General features: G+C 39.6%; 3 protein-coding genes across 4 annotated transcripts in view; 2 read left to right on the top strand and 1 right to left on the bottom strand.

Moving 5' to 3' along the window:
- The window catches only part of NOXRED1 (NADP dependent oxidoreductase domain containing 1), a 21,279-nt gene extending 8,031 nt beyond the window's left edge, over positions 1 to 13,248 (top strand). Inside the window, exons 4-7 of the mRNA XM_019733434.3 lie at positions 344 to 524; positions 1,096 to 1,247; positions 1,934 to 2,156; positions 13,071 to 13,248. Of these exons, the coding sequence (XP_019588993.2) occupies positions 344 to 524; positions 1,096 to 1,247; positions 1,934 to 2,156; positions 13,071 to 13,248 (734 nt within the window). The remainder of the gene's footprint in view (positions 1 to 343; positions 525 to 1,095; positions 1,248 to 1,933; positions 2,157 to 13,070) is intronic.
- Positions 652 to 25,599, bottom strand: SAMD15 (sterile alpha motif domain containing 15). Of its 2 annotated transcripts, none has more exons than XM_074327146.2 (3): positions 23,383 to 25,599; positions 22,397 to 22,495; positions 652 to 786 (listed from the first exon to the last, which is right to left on the bottom strand). In XM_074327146.2, exons 1-3 carry the CDS (start codon positions 25,597 to 25,599, stop codon positions 697 to 699), a joined length of 2,406 nt encoding a protein of 801 aa, XP_074183247.2. In that variant the 3' UTR covers positions 652 to 696. The 2 variants fall into 2 exon arrangements, with proteins under 2 accessions (XP_074183247.2, XP_074183246.2); XM_074327145.2 differs by lacking the exon at positions 652 to 786 and adding an exon at positions 10,819 to 15,722.
- The window catches only part of TMED8 (transmembrane p24 trafficking protein family member 8), a 34,488-nt gene continuing 34,390 nt past the window's right edge, over positions 25,597 to 25,694 (top strand). The window contains exon 1 of the mRNA XM_088797433.1: positions 25,597 to 25,694. Coding sequence (XP_088653559.1) covers positions 25,660 to 25,694 — 35 coding nt within the window. The 5' untranslated portion in view covers positions 25,597 to 25,659.

Raw genomic sequence — 25,694 nt, 5'->3', positions numbered from 1 at the left:
TACTTTGTACATTTTCTAGCACACAATAAACCTTCAGTAAACTGAAAGGCTTCTTTCAGATTATTTCCTTCCTAAAAACAAATCTGAAAAATTCCAGCATTTGGTCTAAAAGTAAGACAAGGATGAACTATTTTATCATCTCAAGCACTGCTGCGGGGACACCAGCTGTGGTAGCACTGGGATTAGGGCCCTACTGAGTGGCTTCTGGACGGCATGAGGAAATCTCTTCTGATTTTTGTGGCAACAAGATGAGATAAAATCATTGTCATCCTCGCCCCACAGTTGATGTTCAGGTCAAACTCCTTTCTACTGTGATCCTTCTGTCTTCCTTTATCCCTCTCAGACGAGTTGCAGAAACTGGGAGTCCAGTGCTTTTACCGTAACTCTCGCCTGGTGGGCTGGGCCGACGTGATATTCCTCTGCTGCCTGTCGTCTCAGCTGCCTCATATCTGCTCCGAAATTCAAACCAGCCTCGGAAAAGCCTGCATTGTGTACAGCTTTGTAGCTGCCGTCCCAATACCCAGGTATCTTGTTAGGGTGAGCACGGAACTGGCAGAAGTCTTGTCTCCGCAGCTCTGGCTTCTGCCTCCCACCTGCTCCCAGCCGCTACCTCTTGGAGCTGGTCGTTCCCAGTGGTGAGGTGAAAGCAGCTTCCTCGGCAGAAGGACCCAGCGGCCCTTCTCATCTCTCTGCAAACTACACTTGTGGGCGGGAACTCGACTTTGATGTGCAAATGTGTAGAACTGCAGGAGAACCTTCCAGTACTTGAAGCTGACAGGTGTTGCCCTGTGCGTCAGTAAGAACAGAAACCACAAGTCAACGGCATGAAGTGATTGAGAGCGTGTCATATATTGTGTTTGTACTCCTCATGTCTAGCCCAGTGCCTGGCAAGTGATAACATTAGTGTTTGTTAGGAAGATGGCCGAACCATCTGACTGATACTTAGTGCCCTCAGCACTGACCCACGCCCACGGTGCCTGAGCAGGGGGGTGGGGGTGGGGCTTCTGTTACTGGGGTTGGGCATGAACTCAATGGATCATGGGGTTTATTCCAGTCCTGGCCCTGCACTCCCTGTCTTTGTGGCTTTACTTTCAGGTTGAATCTCCTACTGAAACACACCAATATCTTGCGGCCTCAGTATCAGTGTTTTGAAGGTTTTTCCAACATCTGGGGAACCAACAAGGAGATTACAGCTGCTCTCCAGGATCCTGTGATTCTTCAGGCTACCTGCCCCTTCAATCCTGCTGGTAACGGCTCGCCTTACTTTTGGCACTCCTTGGGAAATGACCTGCCTCTGGCCTGGTGCTGTCTTATTGAATTGTGTGTGTATGTGTGTGTGTGTTGCATGTGTGGGAGGGAGTACAAGCTAGACACAGTCTCAGCTATTTGGGACGTTTTCTTTGTATTAGTTTCAGTGTACAACATAGTGATTAGACGCTTAGGTAACTTACGAAATGATCACTCTGCTAAGTCTAGTACCACCTGACACCATACGTAGTTATTACAATACCACTGACCATATTCCCTGTGCTGTACTTTCTCAGCTATTTAGGTTTTGTATGGAAATAGCTTTGGTGGCAAAAAGTAGTCTTTATTTATTAGGGAAAGCCAAGAAGTCTGAATACTCAGACCTTAAAGGGTGAACTGAAAAGGCCAGAGGGGAGTGCCTAGGTATTTAAAGATTCTAGAGATTCCTGGGGATGCTTTGGCTGTTAGTCATACCTGTCCTCCCGTGGCAGGGTCACCGCGATGTGTTATCAGGCGCACAAATAGGTTCTTGGTCTAGGAAAGAGGAGTGTTTGCTTACCTTGAGGTTCATAGGACCAACCTGTCTTGGAAAAAGGTGGCTGTTCACTGTCTGGGGTTTGTCCCAGGTTCCCTGCAAACCTTTCGGGTGGTGCTAACTGGTATTTCCCTTGCCACTGATGTGTAGGCGGAATAATCCTCAACATCAAGTGGTTGGAGGGACTGTTCTATGCAGCCCTGAACGTCTGCACGGCAGAGGCCACGCCCCACTTGCCAGCGCTGCAGTTTATGAACGAACTCTTCCTCTCCGTGCACGACGAGGACTGTGGCGAAGACGGGGCATCCTGCCCGCAGTTTCAGTTACAAGATTTTGTCAGCAAAGTCTATGCCAAGAACCTGCCTCGGGCACGGTAAGGTAGATGGGCCGCCAGTCTCCTTTCTCCCACACTGCTGACCTCGCTTATGCTTTCTGTTTCCCTTTCATGTGATCTTTAAACATTTGTAAAAATACATTCTTGTAAGAAGTCCAGCTAACGGAAAAGGGAAAGCCCTCCTTTGCTACCCAAGTACCATTTCAGGGACTTTAATGGTTTTTATATTTTTGTCTGCTTATCTATGCATTTACAAACATATATTTATACTGTCAGTATATTACAATGTGTATGCATATCTGTATCTATATACACATTTTAGAAACATGGGGACTATACATACTGCTTTTTCACTTAACTATGTCATGTTAGTACAATCATATCTATTTCATGTATGAGCAACTGCACAGGCATCCACTGGATACATTTAATTAAATTTATTCATCCTATTTCCTCTTGATGGTGATATAGTTCTCCCCTGCCCCAAATTTTACATAAAGGGCAGCATCGAACATTCTTGTACTTACTTTGCATACTTGTATCAGGATTTCTGTTGGATGAATAGCTAGAATATTGCAGGGTTAGACGTTACATATATTTTGTTTGATAGGTATTCCCAAATTGCTTATTGAAAACGTGGTGCTTATTTTAATTTCCGACAGCAGTGTATGAAAGTGCCATTGCCTTATAGCTTCATAACTATAAAACCAATCTTTTTAATCTTTGATAATCTAATAGGGAACAATTGCTGCCCTTGTTACCAGTGCCTTTCCTTGTCACTAAATACACTGGACACTTTCAAATCCTTTTTTTTGTTTGCCTTGACTATTGAACATGCCATCCTTTTTGAAGCAGTCTTTTAGCTTGGCTTTCATCGTGCCCTCACATTTTCCTCATTTTCTTCCTGTCTCTCCAGCCCATTTGCCAGCTCCTCTTCTGCCCCTTCCTTAAATCTGGGAGTTTTCAGGGCTCTGTCCTAGGCCTTCTTTGCTTTTCACTATACACTTTGCTCCTCAACAATCTTTTCCACTCTGGGGATTTAGGTTGCTCTCTTTACACTGACAGCAGTGACTCTTTATCTGTAGCCTATTTGTCCATTATGCATTCGTGCTCACCATCTCCACTCAAACTCATGTCCAAAAGCATACCTGCTCTCATACCTGCTCAGTGTTTATCTTCTTACAAGCTCCTCCACCAGCTGTTCCAGCCAGAACCCTGGAAGTAATCCTTCATTCTCCCCTCTCTCTTTTGTAGTCTAATTACCAATGGCCTGTGATATACTTTCAGTTTGGGAATTTCCCTTCTGCATTATCCTGGGATCCTCTTCACCTCTCTCTTCTGTTGGATCTTTTTCTAGATCCCTCTTCCTCTGTTTTTTTCCCCCCATTGTGCTGGATCAGGTCCTCCTCCAGTAACTTCCGTAGAAAAGGATGTATAGGAAGTAAGTTTTAAGGACTATGTCTGAAAATGGTTTTATTCTAACCTCATATTTTCTTGAGAACATAGCCAGGCATAGAATTCTAGGCTAGAAATCATTTTCCCTCAGAATTTTGAAAGCATTGCTCCACTGTCTTTCATCTTTTAGAGTTACTGTTAGGAGGTACAGTGCCGTTCTAATTCTTGAATTCATCCTTTATCTGACACCTGCTTCTTTTTCCTCTGGAAGCTTCGTATAAGATCCTTTGCCTTGAGTATCCTGATATTTTGTGATGTGTCATGATACGGGTCTATTTTAATTCACTGTGTTGGGCACTTGGTAGCCCTTTTTGTTTCTTAAAAAGATATTGTAAAATATAACACATACACAGAAAAGTACACATTCCATAAATTCATACATATACAGTTTAATGAATTATGGCAAATCAAATACCCAAGAAACTGCCACCCATAAAAGAAACAGAACATTCAGTGGTCCTTTTCAGTCTGGATGTCAAGTTCTCCAATTATGTCTTTGCTAATTTCCTCCCTTCTGCACTCTTTTCTCTATTCCCTCTTTCTGAGTGTCTTATTAGTCAAATATTGGACCTCCAGGGCTAATCCTCTGATTTTATTTCTCTCTCTATTTTTAGTATCTTTGTCTTTTTGCTCTGCTTTCTGAGAGATTTCCTCAACTATTGTGTTTTTGCTATCATATTTTGAGCATACTATCATTTTTGCTATATTTTGATTTTCAAAGATTTTTTTTTTAGTCTCAAAATATTCCTTTTGATGTAGCATCCTCTTGTCATTTCACTATGCAATATCATCTCATATCTCTTTGAGAATGTAAATGACAGAGGTTTTTTTTTGAGGAGTCTGTTTCCAAGTTGTTTTCTGATCATTAGTTTAGGTCTCTATCATTCATTTTAGGAGGCTTTTGTCAAGCAAATGGAGAACTTTGACTGCTCATATTTAGGATCCTTGTTACCAAAAAGCTGCTTGGAAATTCTGTTTACTCCTGTGGTCTTCACTACAGAGTGATTCGGTCAGCTCTTTCCTTGAGAAAGCCTGAATATTGGTGTCTTTAAGTCTTTGGGACCTGACTTGGAGAAAGAAAGCTGTGTGTGTGCAGGGAGAGAGGGTGGTTTTATCATTCAGTTTATATTTATTTCATCCCTTTACAGCATATCGCAGCCCTCAACCGTGCCTGTTGTCCCCCTGTCCGGAGACCCTATGCTTAATCTTCTCTGAGAATAAACCTTCTGTTGGGAAGGGGGCGGGACCGTCTCCTGATGGGACAGTGTACTGGGAGGGTCTCTCTCCTTTTTAAGATTTTTAACCCATCATCCTCTTATTAGCCCCATCTTACCCCCACTTCCAGATATACTTGGCCCCACTACTTCCTGAGTCTTTTGTGGCTTCTATGATGTAAACGGACTGTGCCTTGGCTCAGTGTTATTACTTGTCAGTATTACTTGTTAATACTTGTTATTCTTTACAGCTTCCAAACTGTTGCTCTTCTGTTTTCTCTCAGTGTCATTTTATTTTTGTTGCCTATTTTTCATTTGCGTTGTTTACGTTTATCTATTGTTTTGTAGAAGCTTTTCAGTAGGAATGTTTTTTGTGTAGTGGAAATATTTTTCATATTATTTCTCTTTTGGTATCTTTCAGAGGATTCTAATTTTTGTAGTCAAAATTGTCAAATTACTTCTTTTTTTTTATTAGTTTCAGGTACACAAGACAAAGTAATACTTAGACATTTATCATTTATATCCCTCACACTGTGTGAACCCCTCTCCCCCCATCCACTATCCTTCTGACATCGCACAGAGCCATTACATTTCCACTGTCTCTATTCCTAATGCTGTACTCCACTTCTTGTAAGTATATACATACATACATATACATATACATATACATATACATATACATATACATATACATATATATATATATATATATATATATATATAAAATTATAGTTGGCATTCATTATTGTTCAGCTTCAGGTGTACAGTGAAGTGATCAGGCATCTACATCATCCCTGAGGTGGTCTCCCAAATGGGACAAGTGCCCATCGGATACCCTACAAAATCTTTACATTATTGATTACATTCCCCAAATTAATTTTCAAAACCCCCTGGCCATCTTGTGGTTACCGACTATTTTCTAAACCTCTCACCTTCCCCTTTATCCCCACCCCCCACCGCTGCCCATCTAGCAATCCTCAGTTTTTCCTCTATGTCTCCAAAACTGTTTCTGATTAGTTCATTCACTTATTTTTTTCTTTAGATTTCACATATAAGTGAGGTCATATGGTATTGGTCTTTCTCTGTCTGACTTATTTAACATAATGTTCTCTAGGTCCATCCATGTTGTTGCAAATGGTAAGATTTCTTTCTTCTTTATGGCTGCGTAATACTCCATTGTATAAATGTACCACAGTTTTTTAATCCAGTCATCTACCGATGGGCATTTCAGTTGTTTCCATGTCTTGGCTATTGTGTATAGTGCTGCAATAAACATAGGAGTGCATAAAGTTTTTTGAATTAGAGTTTTGGATTTCTCCAGATAGATACCCAGGAGTGGAATTGCTGGATCATAAGGTAGGTCCATTTTCAGATTTTTGAGATACCTCCATACTGTTTTCCATAGTGGCTGCACCAATCTGCAATCCCACCAACAGTGCACAAGCATTCCCTTTTCTCCACATTCGCGCCAGCACTTGTTGTTTGTTGATTTATTGATGATAGCCATTTTGACTGGGTGGTATATCATTGTGGTTTTTATTTGCATTTCTCTGATGGTTAGTGAGGTTGAGCATTTCTTCATATGTCTGTTTTGCCATCTGTATGTCCTTTTTGGAAAAATGTCTCTTCAGGTCCTCTGCCCATTTTTCAATTGGGTTGTTTGTTTTTTTGGAGTTGAGTGAGTTTTTTATAAATTTGTGATATTAACCCCTTATCAGATATATCATTGGCAAATATCTTTTCCCATTCAGTAGGATCCTTTTTGTTTTATTGATGGTTTCCTTTGCTGTGAAAAATCTTTTTAGTTTGATGTAATCCAACATGTTTATTTTTTCTCTTACTTCTCTCACACGAGGGTATCTTACCCCAGGTAATGTCTGTGAAGTTTCTTCCTATATTTTCTTCAAGGAATTTTATGGTTTCAGATCTTACATTTAAGTCTTTAAGCCATTTTGAATTTATTTTTGTATATGGTGTAAGCAGGTGGTCCAGCTTCATTTTTTTGCATGTGTCTGTCCAGGTTTCCCAGCACCATTTATTGAATAGACTCTCTTTACCCCACCGTACATTCTTGCTTCTATTGTCATAGATTAAATGGCCATATAGGCATGGATTTATTTCTGGACTCTCTATTCTGTTCCATTGATCTATGTGTCTGTTTTTATACCAGTACCATGCTGTTTTGATTACTGTAGCCTTGTAGCATAATTTGATGTCAGGTATTGTTATACCTCCCACTTTGTTCTTATTTCTCAAGATTGCTGAGGCTATCCAGGGTCTTTTATGGTCCCATATAAATTTTAGGATATATTCTATTTCTGTGAAAAACGTCATTGGTACTTTGATAGGAATTGCGTTGAATATGTATATTGCCTTAGTCAGTATGGACATTTTAACTATATTAATTCTCCCCATCCATGAACATGGTATGTGTTTCCATTTATTTGTGTCTTCTTTCATTTCTTTCTTCAGTGTCTTATAATTTTCTGAGTACAGATCTTTTACTTCTTTGGTTAAATTTATTCCCAGGTATTTTATAGTCTTTGGAACAATTGTAAATGGGATTGTTTTTTTAATTTCTCCTTCTGATGTTTTATTATTGGTATATACAAATGCAACTGATTTCTGAATATTAATTTTGTATCCTGCTACTTTACTGAATTCATCTATCAGCTCTAATAGTTTCTTGGTGTAGCTTTTAGGTTTCTCTATATATAGTATCATGTCATCTGAATATAATGACAATTTCACTTCCTCCTTACCAATTTGGATGCCTTTTAGTTCTTTTTCTTGTCTGATTGCTGTGGCTAGAACTTCCAGAACTATGTTGAATAGAAGTGGAGAAAGTGGGCAACCTTGCCTTTTTCCTGATCTTAAGGGGAATGGTTTTAGCTTTTCCCCATTAAGTATGATGTTAGCTGTGGGTTTATCATATATTGCCTTTATTATGTTGAGATATGATCCCTCTGTTCCCACTTTCTTAAGGGTTTTTATCATAAATGGCTGCTGGATTTTATCAAATGCTTTTTCTGCATCTATTGATATGATCATGTGATTTTTATTTTTAATTTTGTTAATGTGGTGGATCACATTAATTGATTTGTGGATGTTGAACCACCTTTGCATACCAGGGATGAATCCCACTTGATCATGGTGTATGAGCTTTTTAATATATTGCTGAATTCTGTTCACTAATATTTTGTTGAGGATTTTTGCATCTATATTCATTAGCGATATCGGCCTGTTTTCTTTTTTTGTGGTGTCTTTGTCTGATTTTTGGATCAGGGTGATAGTGGCTTCGTAAAAAGTGTTTGGGAGTCTTCCCTCCTTCTGGATTTTTTGGAAGAGCTTGAGAAGAATAGGTGATAATTCTTTTATGAACGTTTTGTAAAATTCACCTGTAAAGCCATCTGGTCCAGGGCTTTTGTTTGTTGGAAGATTGTTGATTACTGATTCAATTTCCCTGGTGGTAATCAGTCTATTCAGGTTTTCTGTTTCTTCTTGAGTTAGCCTTGGAAGGTTGTACACATCTAGAAAATTGTCCATTTCTTCCAGATTGTCAAATTTGTTGGCATATAGTTGCTCATAGTAATTTCTTAAAATATTTTGTATTTCTGCAGTGTCTGTTGTCACTTCTCCTCTTTCATTTCTGATTTTGTTAATTTGGGTCCTCTCTGTCTTTTTTTTAATGAGTCTGGCTAAAGATTTGTCAATTTTGTTTATCTTCTCTAAGAACCAATTCTTGGATTCATTGATCTTTTGTATTGTTTTTCTGGTTTCTATTTCATTTATTTCCACTATGATCTTTATTATCTCCTTCCTTGTACTCCCTTTGGGCTTATTTTGCTGTTCTTTTTCCAGATCCCTTAAGTGTGAAGATAAACTGTTGATTAATGATGTTTCTTGTTTCTTTAGGCAGGCCTGCAATGCTATGAATTTCCCTCTTAGGACTGCTTTCGCGGCATCCCATAGATTTTGGGTCATTGTGTTTTCATTTTTGTTTGTCTCGAGATATCTTTTGATTTCCTCCTTGATCTCCTGGTTGACCTAGTCATTATTTAGTAACATGTTATTCAGCCTCCATGAATTGGTGTGTCTTCCAGTTTTTTTCCTGTAGTTCATTTCTAATTTCATAGCACTGTGGTCAGAGAAGACAATTGGTATAATTTCAATTTTCTTAAATTTATCAAGACTTGTTTTGTGGCCTAACATATGGTCTGTCTTGGAAAATGTCCCATGTGCGCTTGAGAACAACGTGTATTCTGCAGCTTTGGGGTGAAATGCTCTGAAAATATCGATTAAATCCAAGTGGTCCAATGTATCATTTAAGGTTGTTTTCATATTGATTTTCTGTCTGGAAGACCTGTCCCTTGTTGTCAGAGGTGTGTTGAAGTCCCCTACTATGATAGTGTTACTGTTGATCTCTGTCTTTATGTCGGTCAATATCTGTTTTATATATTTAGGTGCTCCTATGTTGGGTGCATAGATGTTTACCAGGGTTATATCCTCTTGTTGGATCGATCCCTTTATTATTATATAGTGCCCATCTTTGTCTTTTAATATGTTCTTCATTTTAAAGTCTATTTTGTCAGATATAAGTATTGCAACTCCAGCTTTTTTCTCATTTCCGTTTGCATGAAATATCTTACTCCAACCCTTCACTTTCAGCCTGTGTGTGTCTTTTGATCTGAGGTGACTCTCTTGTATACAGCATATACAAGGGTCTTGCTTTCTTATCCACTCAGCCACCCTATGTCTCTTGATTGGAGCATTTAATCTGTTTACATTTAAAGTGATTATTGATAGGTACATAGTTATTGCCATTTTTAAATTTGTAGTTAGATTGTTTTCATCTTTCTTCTATTTACAGAAGTCCTTTTAGTATTTCTTGCAATGCTGGCTTGGTGGTAGTAAATTCCTTTAGCTTATCTTTTCTGGGAAGCTCTTTATCTCTCCATCAACTTTAAATGATAGCCTTGCTGGATAAAGCAATCTAGGTTGTTAGCCTTTGTTTTCCATCACTTTGAGTATCTCCTGCCACTCCCTCCTGGCCTTCAATGTTTCTGTAGAAAAGTCATTTGATAGTCTTATGGGAGTTCCCTTGTATGCAACCCTCTGTCTTTCTCTTGCTGCTTTTGGGATTCTCTCTTTGTCTTTAACCTTTGCCATTTTAACTATAATGAGACTAGGTGTGGGCCTGTTTGGGTTCATCCTGGTTGGAACTCTCTGCACTTCCTGGGCTTGTATGTTGGTTTCCTTCATCAGGTTAGGGAAGTTTTTGGACATTATTACTTCAAATATGTTCTCAATCCCTTGCTTCTTCTCTTCACCTTCTGGTATTCCTATGATGCGCATGTTGTTGTGCTTGATGTTATCCCAGAGGTCTCTTAAACCATCTTCATTGTTTCTTATTCTTTTTTCTTTCTGTTGTTCTGTTTGGGTGATCTCTGCTAACTTGTCTTCTAAGTTGCTGATTCAATCCTCTGCTTCATCTAACCTGTTGTTAATTCCTTCAAGTGAGTTCTTTATTTCAGTAATTGTGTTCTTCAGTTCTAACTGGTTGTTCATTATGATTTCTACATCCTTCTTTATGTCGTCTCTAAGCTCCTTAAACATTCTTATCATCAGTGTTCTGAACTCTGTCTCTGATAGGTTGGTTACTTCTGTTTCATTTGGTTCCATTTCTGGAGGTTTCTTCTGTTCTTTTATTTGGGACATGTTTCTTTGTTTCCCCATTCTGGCTGACTCTCTGTGTTTGCTTCGATGTATTAGGTAGATCCCCTAGAGTTCTTAGTTCTTGCTGGGTTATCTTATGTAGTATGTGTCCTTTATATTCGACTTGCACTACTTCGTTCTTCTCCTCTGTGTGTGCTTCAAAGGTGACTCTTGTGTATATTGTCCTGTTAAAGAAGACCTTTAATTGCTTTTCACTTGTGAGTAGGTGGGGTTAACTCCTAGGCTGACTAGCTGTGAGACTTGGCTCTGCCCACTGCAGGGTGTTCTGCTGCATGAGGGTTGACCACTTAAATGCGGTTTGGCCTCTATGGGCTCTTGTGCCTGTAGAGAATTCCCTCTGGGTGTGTCACTTGTAGGTCAAACCCAGTAGTACTCTGGTTTGGTTTGGAGTTGGCCTCTGGGTGTGTTGAATCTTGTGCCTCTTAAGCTGGGCCCTGGTAGGGCAATTTCAGAACAAAGCAAATCACCAAGCACAACAACAACAAAGAAAAAATCAAATTCCTTCACATGTAAAAACAACCAACAACCCCCACTCAATACAGGCAAAGATATCAAAGATATAAAGACAAAACAAAACAAAACAAAACAAAACAAAACAAAACAAAACACAGCGCCAGTCTTGGTTTAAGCCCACCAAGTAATCTCCAGGTTGTCCTCTGCTGTACCAAAGAGTTCTCTGCGTATTGTGCAGGCAGAGCCGGTCACCTGGTGCCCAGAGTGACGTTGGAACTGCAGATTTAGATGAGTGGGGCTGAGGGGTCTGGACGGTAGTTTCTACAAAGTCAGTGCAGTTTCTGCTCTTGCCTGCACATATGCGCACTGAGAGTAGCACCACCAGCCCTGTGTCCAGTTCTCCTGAGTCTTAAGGCACTTCTTCCGTGTGTGTGTGTGTGTGTGTGTGTGTGTGTGTGTGTGTGTAGTGGGTGGGAGATTTCTGAGCTGCTGAAAGCCCAGAGCTGCGTTTGCCACCTACTGCTGATCCCTGGGAGTGCCTCCGCAGTTGTAATTGCCCTGCCCTAGGCAGGCCAGAAAGGGTGGGGGCTGGAGATGGAGGGGTCGTCTCTCTCCCAGCCCAGCCGTGTCACACTCTTCCTGCAGTCCAGAAAAGGTGGTGGCTGGGGGTGGAGGAGTCTCTTCTCTCCTAGCCCAGCAAAAATCACACTCTTCCCAGCCTCTTCCCTGGGTCAGAGCTGCAGGCCAGTCTTCCCAGAGCCTGAGCTCTAAGGCTCCTCTGTAATCTGACACTACTCCTCAGTTCAGGGCCAGTTTAAGTCTCTGGAAGGGCGGGGGTAAGATTGGAAGGGGGGGAGGGGCCCAGGTATGGAGTTTGTGTCCTTTGTCTGGCCTAGGGCCCAACTGGTGGTCTCACTGAGGTTATTGCCTCAAATGCTGGATATGCTGCCCCCTCAGCGGGAGAGATCAGCTGTGGGACAATGCAGGGAAAGAGCCCACCTCCAGGCTTTTGTGTTCTCTGTTCCATCCTGGGATCCCCTGCAACTCTGCAGCTGCAGATGTCGGCCGCGTTTCCACCGCTGCAAATGCGGGTGTGTTTCCACCGCAGCAGATGCGGGCTGCGTCTCCACAGCCGCAGATGCAGACCGCGTCTCCACAGCCGAAGGTGCGGGCTGCGTTTCCACAGCTGCAGATGGGGGCCGCGTCTCCACTCTGCTCCCTTCCCTCTTTCCCTGTTCGCCCAATTTGCCCACCTTCAAGTAATCCTTGCACGAGTCTCAGCTGTTCTGTGTGATGAGCAGAGAGTCCTCTGATGGGTTGTAGATGTCCCGTTTGTGATAAGATCCAGAGGAGAACTCAAAAAGTGCGCCCCGCTGCCGCCATTCCTATGACATCACTCCTCAAATCACTTCTTAATGGCTTTAGGGTTTCAAGTCATACTGATAAAGACCTTCATCCCAAAATATTCAATATTTTCTTCTAGGATTTTATTTTCACTATGGTTAAATCTTTAATCAATTTAGAATTTTCAGTACTTTTCATTTTAGAAAGCCAGCTGGCTTTCTAAACTAACACTACATATAGAGTAGCCAATCCTTTTCCTACCAATTTGAAATGTGATTTTAATCATTTGCTAAACTACAAGATATTCATGGACATATTAACTTCTAATTTTTCCCTATAGAATTGAACAGGATATCTTTTTTCTTTCTTAAAGAGGAAATCTGAAAAGAAATGAGATCCTTTCCCTTCCTAATGTCCATGATCCTTTTACATATTCTCTTTCTAAATTCAAAGAAAATATACTGAAAAAGACGTCAAGGTCATTATTATAACCATTCTCTAATTATGAATTCCTCCCCAAAAGCACTTAGAGAAATGTACGTAAGTGCGAAAACTCATCCTAGGTAAAATTAAATCCACATATTGAATAGTTTCAGCTGAATTTTTAATTTAACTATGAATTTTAATTAGTTTGATATAGAAAAGGAAGAACCTTATTTCCAAGTAGAGGAAAACTTAAAGGAAATGTCAAATCAGATGTATTGGACAGACAAAAAAGTAACAGTATATATATGTATCTTTTTCACCCCAGGCCTTTCCCCTGGTTTGAGCTGACTGCTGTGCAACTCAGGGAAACTCCCTTGAGCCGGCATCTCTTAACCAACACTGCCCTCCGGGACCACCTTATGCATCTGTACTGTGATTCGTTTGGCATCTCCCTAACCAAAGAACAACAGCCAGTGGTTTCCACGGGCTCTCCATCCCAATAAGAGAGGAGACCTCAGGAATTAGGATATTTTCCTCTCTACAATGGTTGTACCCTGATTATCACAATGGATGGTGGGAGGCATGTGACTGTACGGTGTTTGCCATGGGTTCAGCACTAGGGGATTAAAAAATTGTACTGATGGCTCTTTAAAATGTAGAATAACGCAAGAAGTCCTTGACATTGGTATAGTTGTGTGTATCTGGCTTTTGGAAGCAACCAAATGAAACTACATAACCTGACATACTTAAGCAAGCTGCTTAATACAAATTATTTGCCTTCTAAAAGCTAAATTTAGGAAATTATAATGTCATCATTAGACAGTTACATACTGTAGCTTCTTTTCCTATAGCAGTATGTAGCTGACAAAGGATACAGCTTGATTTTCCTACCATTTTAGATAGAGAAATAAAATGGGTGGTAAACAATTATGACTTATTTCAGATCACATATATATGTATGTGTGTGTGTGTATATATATATATATATATATATATATATATATATATATATATACATATATGTAAATATATATATAAAACTGTTCTGGTATGATCTTATTTAAAGCTCTTTCCATTTAAAGCATTCTTAAACCATAAAAAACATTTTTAAAAATAGCTGGCATATTAAATGGCTAAAAATAATTTTGTAAAATATAGATCTTATTCCTATAGTGCAAATGTATTTTCTTTATGTTTTGCAAGTACTTTGTCACTTATAAAGAGCAGAATACAACAGCAGTGACCATTACGCTGAGGCAGGGTGACACTGACTACACCCTTCATTGAACAGAACCACTGCATGCTAAATGCTAGAGTGTTTTTGAACAAAACCATTTGCTATATAAGTAAACCACCATAGTCTTAGGTTATTCATTTACATTTTTCTTTTTTGTATAATTGTGAGCCAGGTACACTCAATGGTATTAAATGGTTTGAGATAAAGTTTTGTTAGTCCAATTTGGGCAAAAATTAGGTTCATCATCAAATATTAACATTCGGTAGGAATGCTAATTTGAGGCACTGTTCCTTCTCTCAGTAGAAAACAAAATGTATCCCTTTGACCATTCAGGTACAGGGAACTGGACAGGGTATATCATTGCCCTTCTGGATTATACCTTATAGTGGTTTTTAGGATTAAGAAGTGAGAGTGGGAAGAAAAAGAGCAGTTAAATCTGTGAAACTAGAGAGGAACTAGAGTTATTCAAGCAACAAGAAGTATTTTGTAATTTCTTTTGAGCAGTCAAGTCACGGGTAGACTCTGGCCTGAATTTCATTTTATAAAGGTCTGGAAGGTACCACATAAAAGAGCCTTGTAAACGAACCCCAGACCGTTCTCCATAGTCAATGGTACTTCCATAAGCCATGCTGTTTGTAAGGATAAATACAAATCTAAACAATTATTTAAAAAAATTATTCCCTGATGCCAAAAGGGAAAAAGAACTTTCCCCTTCCTTTTTCTCCAAACATTTTATTTAGAAAACTTGTACTTTAAGTCATTTTTCTGTTTTTGAGATGGATGTAAATCTTTTAAAAAGCTGAATAAGCTTTCTACCAGGTTTATACCCCAGGACTGTCTTTTTGCGGACCTTGGAGCCATTTCTGAATTGTCAGCATCCAGGAGGATGGTACCTTGTCTTCCCGAATCCGTGGGAGTTTAATGTAAGTGCCTGGATCCAAGTAGTAACTTCCTGTTTGTCATAGAGGTATGAGAAGTTTTATTTTTCCTTTGGATACAGACAGTCAGCCTGTATAAGTAATGGATTGAATCTGCCTGACTATGTAAAAGGGTGAGATTTCCTTGTCTTTGCAATCTCTTTAGTGGCTTGCCTGTGATGTGCGTCACAGACTGATTTAATACTGATTCAATAATAAAACTCTTCCTTTTTCTGCATTTGTGGAGAGGATTATCTGGGTTGGCAGGAGATTTTACTTTTAATTCTATTTCTCCAACACGTTCCTACTACCAGCTGCAGTTCTAGAATTTTTTGGGAATTCTTACAATTACCCGGAAAGAGAAATATCGCTGTCTTTGTTTTAACAAAAGGCTAAATTGAAACACAAAGGAAAGGTGCTGTGAGTCGCCATAGAACTAGGAATAGAGCCGGCAGTTCTAATTCTGATCCTTAATGAAGGGGAGAAAAACAACAACAACAATAACAACAACAACAACCCAAAAGACCATATTTCTTCTCCCAAGTAATTTAGTTTGATGTTTCAAGCTAATTGTAATGACTTTTCCCTACGGCTCAGAGTAATATAATTCCTTATTCTCTTCAGGGGCAGTTATTTGTGGGTCATAATCCTGTAATCCTGCCACTTGCACAAATTCAGATAAGGTCAAGGAATCAGATTTTACCCCAGTATGACCTTTTCGCTCTAAAAATAAGCCGATATTGTCCCTATAGGGAAGGCTGATGGTGCGTCTAAATAATGGCTCTTCAATTCCCAGTAGCTCCCGCGTGTGCCGAGAAATGACCTGAAATACAACGATAATTTTTTAATGGGTCTAACCTGAAAATACATCTAACTCAAAGCAGTTATACTTAGTTACACAGGACTCTTGAATGCTAACCCCTTAAGTCATTTCTATGGGAAAATAAAATAATGAAATAACACTTTGAAAGGTTTACTAACCTGGCCTTATCATAACAAAGTTCTTAAGAGAAACATCACGTGATTTATCTTTTTAAAAGTTCCATTTAAAGATGTTTCTAGGCTCTTGCATCAGATGGCCACGGATGGGCTCATTTCTTCCGTTTGGCTGAGCAATCTGACCAATCATATGAGCAGATAATGTATTCAGATTAGGAGCCATGACTGTCTCTGGGAAGGTTAATAACTAACTTGTCTATAAGGAGCTCAGTTAATCTGCAACTAAGAAAAATAATCATTACTCAAATAGTTATTCAGTTTGTTTGACTAAAAATAAATGTCAAACAACAAAAAGTAGACATTAAAGTTCCAGCTGTTTTATTATGAGTACCTATACTTGTATATTCTTTTAAAACAGGTTTTGCCACAATTTTCAGTGTCTCTAAAACATAATTTGTAGTCATTGAGCACCATGCCTCTTGGTATTCTAGATTAAACTGTCATTGCATTTTCAAATTCTAGTCTTAATCATAGGCCTGTTATTAACACTGCTATTTGAATTCATAGTCTACATCTGGATGAGAATGTAATCCATGAAATTGCTGCTAGAATACATCAAAGGAATATGTGGAATGGATTTTTTTTTTTTTTTTTTTTAGGGTTAAAACTACTGGCCATAGTTACAAGGCTATAATATTCATACCACAGACAATTCTAAACCTGATGCAAAACTTCCCATTAGCAATGCATTTGAGATAGGCAAGATACCTTTCTTCTCAAATTTTACTTGAGTTGGTCTTGTTTAGACTCTAGGGATGGTTTGTGGGTAAGAAACGGGTCACATGTTGTCTTGCATTCCCAATGGAAAGACTATTTGAGGTCTTGTAAGCAACTGAGGTTTCTAAGAGTTGAGATCCAGATGACTACAGGTGGCTCTTAAGAATTCTCATTTGTAACTGATGTTGCTACATTGAGCACCTTATTTGGTCAGCACCTCCCCCTGACTCTCCTTTTGCCTGTCCCTTACCAGAGGGGGTTATTTCACAGATTCCCTGAGGTTTACAGATGTTGCCTCCAGCAATGACCTTGTAGTTACAGACACATTCACTATTAACCAAAAGAGCTACATGCCCACTCTAGGCCAACAGAGTCCAGTACTGTTTAATATTCTAATTCAGAAATTAAAGGTGTTATAAAGTTTTTGGTTACATGGAGTCAGGAAGTATAATCTAACCATCCCTCCTCTAATTCAGGATCCTTAAAGTATGTCTGCAGTTCACTGATGGACAATGGGGGTCCTCCGATGAGCCATAAATTAATCTAAAACTGTGAATTCTTTCATTAGTGCTGATGAATAAGAAGCAATAGACTTTATTTTTGCTTAAGACTTAGAGCAATTTACTAGTAACTTACTTGAGTTAGTAAGGATTATTAAAAATAGGTATTCTTGAAGATGAGTGTTAGAATTTTCTAAGAATTCTTCATTCTACATTCTAGGATGGTGGCTCATATTCAATCACCTACTTCACATAGTCTCAAACAGGTGTTTGTAACATCTATAGTCTTCAAGAAGAGTCTATTATTACTATGTCATCACTGTATCTTGTGTTGATCATGATTTTCAAAGCCAGCTGTTCTTGCTTTTGTTTGTAAACCGCTGATGGTTTTGCTTCATCATTATCAATTTATTTACACACTGTTCAGTTACCTTATAGTAAGTAACTATGCACATTTGCTTAATTGGAACCTATTATTTACTTTAATTAAAACCTACAGACATAATTGTTGTGGTTCAAATATGAATCATCTGTATTGTGCCCCCATTATTATGACAGATATGTAGTTTCCTTACAATCTGCTTGTGGATTAATTGTGGATTGATTTAAAATGTATTTTGCTGAGGGAAAGAAGGCAGACTCAAAGGCTACATACTATTTGATTCCATTTATGTGACATTCTGGAAAAGGCAAAACTATAGGGACGAAACACAAATTAGTGGTTGCCAGGAACTGGGTTAGAGGGAAGGGCTGACTACAGAGGGGACATAGGGGAAATATTAGGGTGATAGAATTATTCTGTCTGGTTCTGTGGTGGTGGATACATGACCCTGTGCATTTGTCAAAATCCAAAATCCATAACAATGAGTGACTTTACTGCACGCAAATTTTTAAAAAGCCAGGATTTTCTGGGAACCCATGATGGAATATAGGCTGGGGACAAATGAATCTAACTATATTACAAAGTAAGACAAAGAAAGAAAACCAAAAAATCTACCAAGCAGAAAAAAGTAAGACATAATTAATATAAGACCTGGTATTATATATTATGTTATATTATATTACATTACATTACATTACATTACATTACATTACATTACATTACATTACATTATATTATATTATATTATATTATATTATATTATATTATATTACATTATACCGGGTCTTATAGTAAAATAAGACTGGGTCTTATATTAATTTTTGCCCCAAAAGACGCCTTAGAGCTGATGGTCTGGCTAGGTCTTATTTTTAGGGAAACACGGTAGTAATAACTGCTGCAGGCAAGATCCACTAATGAATGCTACACTTAGTGGGCAAACGTTATGGAGAAACAGATCTGTATAGCCTCACACTATCTCCTCCAGTATATTTATTACGGTGGTAGTTTTACTCTACATCCATAAACTCTTTGGTACTCCTCCCTCCAGGAGGTGGAGCTTACTTCCCTTCTCTTTGAGTGTGGACTGGACTTGGTAACTCGCTTCTAATGAATAGACTATGAAAAGGGAAGCACAGTAATTTTATAGTGAAGTCACCTGGCAGATAGCACCTTAACCAAGTAATCAAGGTTAATACCTCCAGAAATAATTCGTGTTGATATCATGTACTCCCTGATATGATGAAATGAGAAGGGCTTATCACCTCTCTGATAGTCTCTCCCCAAAAGCATAACCTCTTGGGGAATCTGAGGCAAACTAAAATTGAGGGAAAGCTACAAAATACCTGACCACTACTTTTCAAAGTGTCAAGGTCATAAAAGACAAAGATGAAGAAGCGGTCACATATTGAAAGAGACCAAGGAAACATGACAGCTAAACGCAAGGTGGTTTCCCTGATGGGTTCCTGGAACAATAAAAGGACATCAGTGGAAAAACTGCAGAAATCTGAATTAAGTCTGTAGTTGTTTAATAGTGTTCTACCGCTGTTAAGGTCTTAGTTTTGACAAATGGACCATAATGTTAACATAAGACGTTAACATTAGGGGAAGCAGGTGAAGAGTGTACAGGAACTCTCTTTGCAACTCTTCTGTAAAACTAAAATTCCTTAAAAATTAAAAGTTAAAGTACTTTTGTCTAGTGACAACTGCTGACATGTTATGAATTTGTGCTCTTTAAATAGTTTGCAACAAGGCAAAGGTAGTAAAATTGCTGCGATATTATACAGCTTATCAGGCTATACTTGGTAATATGAAATCATGCATACGAAAGGAATAAGCAATTAATCACAAAGTTCTTTTGTTCACTTAGAGAGACTAGAAAGAATACTTAAAAGTATTTTGAGAATTATGTTCTAAGAGAAAAAACTGAAGCTAGTGTAATGCTGTCTTGTCTAGCTTGCCTAGAATAAATAAGATTGACTTTCTCACCCCTTTTTACCAGGTAATAATACATCCCTACAAATGGGAAAAACAGGATAGTGATTTCAAGAGCTCCCCTGGCCAGGCAAAAAGAAGAATTATGTTTCTTTCCTCCTGCACTCCTCACCAGTCTCATCTATACATTTAGCTCTTCTTTGTTATCTCAGTATGTTGTAGGAAGGGCAAAGGGAAAGGTGACTTATTTCTGCAGGTGAACAAGAGTAATTGCAAAATTAAGTAAAATGAAGTTGAAGAGAACAGAAACTGACTATAAATTAACTGCAAAGCGTGTAAATGGCATGCACACTTTCAAACATCGTTCAATTTCTTAGCAGCATGTCCAGAATTCTGTACTTTGGAGCAACCTGTTCCTCACCACTCCTTCCCCTCTCCCAAGACCCATGAGTGGTGATATGGAAGAGATGCATGAAAAAGATAACTGCACTGCTTGTTGCTGGATGAGGTGTAGATGTACTAGGTGCTGTAATTACAACAGTGGGAGTGAAAATACTTAGGGTATCAGGAAGGAAGGTAACTGGCGTACTTAACTTCATGCACGAGCTCTAAAAAGTTACCTGTATCCTAGTGTATAATTAGCTTTTTTATGTGGATCTGAGTGTCAAGCAAAGCTTATCTAACATACCTTTGAATGTCTTGATCTTTACGTTACTCTAGTGACCTCAAGAAGAGGCCACATTTGTCTGGTGACAGTGATAATAAGTATTCTGAAGTTTGCTTATTCAAACTTCTTGAGATATAAGGGTAGACCACTGGGTTCATCATTTACTCTTGAGGATTTCAGAAGATTTTTAAGACTTCTTGTTTCTTGCAAGACCAGAAAAAGCAGAATTAGAATTTTCATTATTGCATGTCAATACTGTGCTTTGGGAACTAGAATGTCAAGAAAGCAAAATGAATTGGCAGATTCTTAAAAATGCTTTCCCATGATAAAAAGCTGTAACATTTAAAAATACTTAAATGTTTCAGGAATTTGGATTACACGTTACTATTTTGCTAATTCTGTTTCTTATTTTTATTTAGAAAATTCAGTACACTATAAGAATGAGTAGAAATAAGAGCTCATAGACACAGTTGTATCAACTTTTCACATAAAAAGAGTAAGATATGGATCGGGTAGTACTTGGTAGCTACGTGAGGGCATGTTTGGAAATACCAATTTAGAATAAGTGGTCCTTTTCTACATTATGTACATGGTTACAACATTGTTCTTTTAGAGAGGCAATATCGGATAGTGGTTTAAATCGAGCATGGATTGGGAAGTCACACAGAATGGATTTGAATCCTGGCTCTTAAACTTACTATCTGGATAATGTTGTGTAAGTTGCTTCACCTTTCTGGGCTCCGGTTCTCTCTTCTATAAAATGGGGATTAAGGGAAATAATATATGTATGGTGCTCCATACATAGTAAGCATTCAGAGAGGATAGCTATTAGTAGAGTTCAAGAGATTAAATGTTCACTCAGAACTATGTGTTCGATAATTTAAAGGATTTCTTTATGTCTTGTTATCAGGAAAAGGGCTTCGGTATTAACATGAATAATTTTCTTATTTTCTAAATCATAGACTTATGGAATGACAGGGTTCTAAGGCCTGATCAAGAGTCGCCTAGGGAACAAATTCCAGGTTTTACTCTAGACGTAATGAATCAAAATCTTTGGAGTATGGAGACTAGGAATTTTTTTCCCCCCTTCTTCTACCTCCCTCTCACCCTCCTCCAGTTCAAGCCGTTGTTTCTCAGTCTAGTTGTGTGGGACACAGCTCCCTGGCCTATGTAGGAATCGAACCTGCAACCTTGGCGTTAGGAGCACGGCGCTCCAACCACCTGAGCCACCGGGCTGGCCCTTAGGAATCTTTTTTAAAAAATCTCGTCTGATTCCGAAGACTATCCAAGTTGGAGAACCACTGAGGCAGAACCACTTACTGGCAAGAGTGTACCAAATGAAACCACTGGTATGTTGGGTGGGGGATATTATAGGAAAGGTTATAAATGAGATTAGGTATGTGAAACTTTGTAAACTATTAAACACTGTAAATGGAGGGTACTGTTATGTAAAGAAACATGATCATGGACTGTTGGTGCTGGAGAGATCTTATGAAACTGAGGTCCAGAGAGGTTAATGTAATGTGTTTTCAAGTTAGATAGCAAAGCAGGCAAAACACATGTTGTGTTATGTAAGTGCCAAAGGGGTGTTAGAGACATAAAATGTATGAGAGCTTGGGAGGAGAGGTTACTGTGGCCTGGGAAGGTCAGGAAAAACTTTATGGGGAGATGAGAATTGGGCTGGGTCCTAAGGATGATTAAGATTCATATTAGTCATACAGGAGAAGGGGAAACTGAGCAAGGTTGCAGAAGAGAGGAAGGCAAAAGACAGATTTGGGAGGGTGTGAGTGAGACCTGTGAGGCTGGAGCAGAAGGTTCATGTAGGAGTTTGGCAGGCAGAGAATAGTGGCTGGAGAAAACTTGGGGAGGGCCTTGTATCCCAAGCTAAGGAGTTGAGACCACCTTGTAAGCAGAGATGATCCAAAGAGGTTTCTGAGTAGTATATAAATGGTTGGAAAGTGAGAATTTAAAAGCAGTACCCTTGAACCCAAAGGGCCTACCTACATACAGAGGCTAAAAGCAGAAGGCTACTGGAATGTTTTAGGTATAAGGTAATAAAGGTCTGAACAAGTGGGAATGGAGAAAACCAGACGCTAGAGGAGGAGCTAACAGTTCTTGGGATTTTTGTGCGGATCAAAGGAGAGAGAGGAAGGAACCACTGTGAGCCTGGGGGCCTGGGAGTTTAATAACACCACTGACAGAAATAGGGGGTTGGGGGTTGGGGCAGGGGAAGGAGGTTGGTTTGAAGATGGATGGTAGCATTGTTACAGCGCACAATGGGGAAACTATACACAACTCACCTTCATGTCTTCAAAATCTGTTATCCCCATCTGAGGGAGGTTTGAGCAGTTTACATGGATGAGTTTACGGCCACTGATGAAGTTTGTGGTAAAACACTCCTGTCAGTACAATAAGAACAGCACTCAAAAGATGTACGACAAATGGAAGGAAGAAACGGAGGAAGGAAAAAGGAAGGAGGAAGGAAGAAGCAGAGAGAGAGAGGAAGAAGGAAGAAAGAGTTGGAAGGAATGAGGGAATAAATTACGTTTGTCTTTAGTTCTATGCTGAGCAAAATTTTAAATTTGAGTTAAATTTAAATTTGGTCATAATCCTAATAATTTTCCATCTAAGCTCTTGACAAAATTTCATACTGCCCCTTAAATTGTTTTTGGCATGATACAAGTAATGTTTCTTTCATGCCTCACTTTTTAAGTATGGGGTTGCAAAGATAGCAGACCTTATGTTGTTTTTTGGTAGCCTAAGAACATGGTCAGCATTAATAAATAAGAGGATTCACCCTATCTTTTTAATAAAACGATTTTTAGTTAACTGGCTATTTAAGTTAGTACTGTTAGGTGCTCATGGTACAAATGACATACTTGGGAAACCTAAGATTAATAGCACAAGTTCCAGTTAAGGGAGCTTGACAAGCTACCAAAAAGGTACCAAAAAGTCTACCTTGGACAAAATCTGTTTAAAACAAAACAAAACATTTTCTATGAAAAGAGGTCTATATAAATATCTGAGCATTCAAGGATTACAGGGAAGTATAATTACTGTGATGAATAGGAAAAACAAATGTGACTCTCCCTCTGTCTTCCAAAATACAAATATATATATAGACATCAGTGGAAAGGCCAGAATCAAAATCCAAGTTACCTCTACCATAGTCCAAGACTTTTCTGTACTCCTTCTAGTAAGAAAGAGGCGAGAGCTCAGGTAAGGGTAGAGGAATAGGAGGTAGAAGGATGAGAGTGTGATTTCGAAAAAGGTTATTTTTGTATACCTTGTATTGAGGGAAGCCTAGCTCGCTAATCCACTCTGCAACTTTCTCTGGGCTCCACTTAAGATACTCGAATTGTAGCTCAATCCTTTCTTCTGGCTGGGTTTCTTTATCTTCATCTACTAGTTTCTCCAATTCTAGGGACAAATCTACAACTTTCTTCTTACTTAAGGACTCTTTTAAATCCCTCTGAGACTCGGAGGGATATAAGTCATTACTGGTATCAGTAAGCTCATACAATTTGGGGGGTTCTTCTGAAAATTCATAAGCTGTATTTACTGAGTCTACCTCTTCTACTGGGAGAGACTCTAACATAGAGTGTTTTGTAAACTTTTCTTTTACTAACAACTTTCTTCTTTGATAGTCAGAATGCTCTAGCTTGTCCTTGTCTACAAAATGCTTAGATTTGATTGGTTCTGGCCTCTCTTTGTTGGCAAATTCTTTATGTGTCTCTCTTACAAGTAGTGGTTGGGCTTTATCTGGTAATTCTAGATCTTTCTCCTTAGTTGGCTCTGTTTGTGTCTTCTCTTGAACCTCTGTTTTGGTCTTCCGTGGTGGCACTTGACCTGTTTCCTTAGTTGATTTACGTTGTATCTTTAGTTCTTTCTTTGGAAACTCTGGTGTAGTCTGTTCTGGAGGCTCTAGACCTTTCTCCTCAGTTGACTTTCCTCGTATCTCCTCACTAGACTTACTTGGTTTCTGGTCTGGAAAATCTGGTTTGGTCTGCTCAGGTGGCTCTATCCCTTTTTCCTCAGTTGATTTTCTTCCTGTCTCCTCTGGAACCTCTGGTTTGGTCTCTTCTGGAGGGTCTAGGCCTGCCTCCTCAGTAGACTTTCTTGCTTTCTCCTTTGGAAATTCTGGTTCAGTCTGCTCAGATGGCTCTGTCTCTTCCTCTTCTGTTGATTTTCTTCCTATCTCCTCTGGAACCTCTGGTTTGATCTGTTCTGGAAGCTCTAGGCCTGCCTCTTCAGTAGACTTTCTTGCTTTCTCCTTTGGAAATTCTGGTTCAGTCTGCTCAGATGGCTCTGTCTCTTCCTCTTCTGTTGATTTTCTTCCTATCTCCTCTGGAACCTCTGGTTTGGTCTCTTCTGGAGGCTCTAGACCTGCCTCCCCTGTAGACTTGCTTGTTTTCTCCTTTGGAAACGCTGGTCTAGTCTGCTCAGATGGCCACGTCTCTTCCTCTTCTGCTGATTTTCTTCCTATCTCCTCTGGAACCTCTGGTTTGGTCTCTTCTGGAGGCTCTAGGCCTGCCTCCTCAGTAGATTTTCTTGCTTTCTCCTTCGGAAATTCTGGTTCAGTCTGCTCAGATGGCTCTGTCTCTTCCTCTTCTGTTGATTTTCTTCCTATCTCCTCTGGAACCTCTGGTTTGGTCTTTGCTGGAAGCTGTAGACCTGTCTCTTCAGTAGACTTGCTTGGTTTCTCTTCTATAAACTCCAATGTGGTCTGCTCAGATGGTTCTGTCCTTTTCTCCTCAGGTGACTTTATTTGTGTCTCCTCTGGAAACTCTGGTGCGGTCATCTTTGGTGGCTGTAGATCTGCCTCTTCAATTGGTTTTCTTGGTGTCCCGTTTGGATATTCAGGTTTGGTCTGTTCTGGAGGTTCTAGACTTGTCTCTTCGTATTGCTCTCTAAGCGATTCCTCTGGGATCTCCGGTTTCGTCTCCTCTGGTAACTCTAATCTTGTCTCAGTGATTGTGGCTCTTGGAACCTCAGACTCAGTTTCCTTCGGTAGCTCTAGATCTGTTTCCTTAGCTGACTCTATGAGTACGTCCTCTTTAACATCTGGTTTGGTCTCCTCCCGTGGCTCGAGTTCTGGTTCCTCCAGCTTTTTATCCATGGTGACCTCTAAGTCTTTGAAAAGCTCTCCTCCCATCTCTCTGGATGTCTCCAGCTTTACCTCTTGGGGAATCCCTGGCTCAGTCTTGCTAGAAAGGTCTATCTCTGACTCCTCGGGAATCTCTTCTTGGGACCTCCTGGTTGGTTTTAGATTTGGAGGCACATTCTTCCTACTCTCTGGCGCCCCCTCTTTGAAGTCCTCTTCCTTCGTCTCTGGCTGTGGCTCTTGGTCAGTTTCTACGAGTAGCTCCAGGCCTGCCTCTGTCGTGGTGTCTGGTTCGGCATCTTCAGCTGCTTTAAGAGGCCCAAGCAGTTTTTGTGTCTGAAACCGCAGGTCTTCACCTTCATCTGGACCCGAATCGTAATCTTCTGGGACTGCAGCCATGACGCAGATTAGCCCCAGCGCCCAAGCCTCCTAGCAACACCAACTTCCGATAGCGTCTCTATGGATACCACGATTTCCGGCCGGGTCTCCCCCAG

This window comes from Rhinolophus sinicus, chromosome 3 (genome assembly GCF_057876585.1).
Source record: "Rhinolophus sinicus isolate RSI-liver-muscle chromosome 3, RSI-T2T, whole genome shotgun sequence".
NCBI lineage: Eukaryota > Metazoa > Chordata > Mammalia > Chiroptera > Rhinolophidae > Rhinolophus > Rhinolophus sinicus.
Note: the sequence above shows the minus strand (reverse complement) of the source record. Positions and strands in the feature narration are given on the sequence as shown.

What these genes read in the sequence shown, in the direction of transcription:
- SAMD15 (XM_074327145.2), bottom strand. Translation starts at nt 25,599, where the DNA reads ATGGCTGCAGTCCCAGAAGATTACGATTCGGGTCCAGATGAAGGTGAA. An exon ending in TAGGCTTCCCTCAATACAAG is followed by an intron (nt 22,496 to 23,382) that starts GTATACAAAAAT and finishes TTGTACTGACAG; the next exon opens with GAGTGTTTTACCACAAACTT. An exon ending in CAGATTTTGAAGACATGAAG is followed by an intron (nt 15,723 to 22,396) that starts GTGAGTTGTGTA and finishes GTTGTATTTCAG; the next exon opens with GTCATTTCTCGGCACACGCG.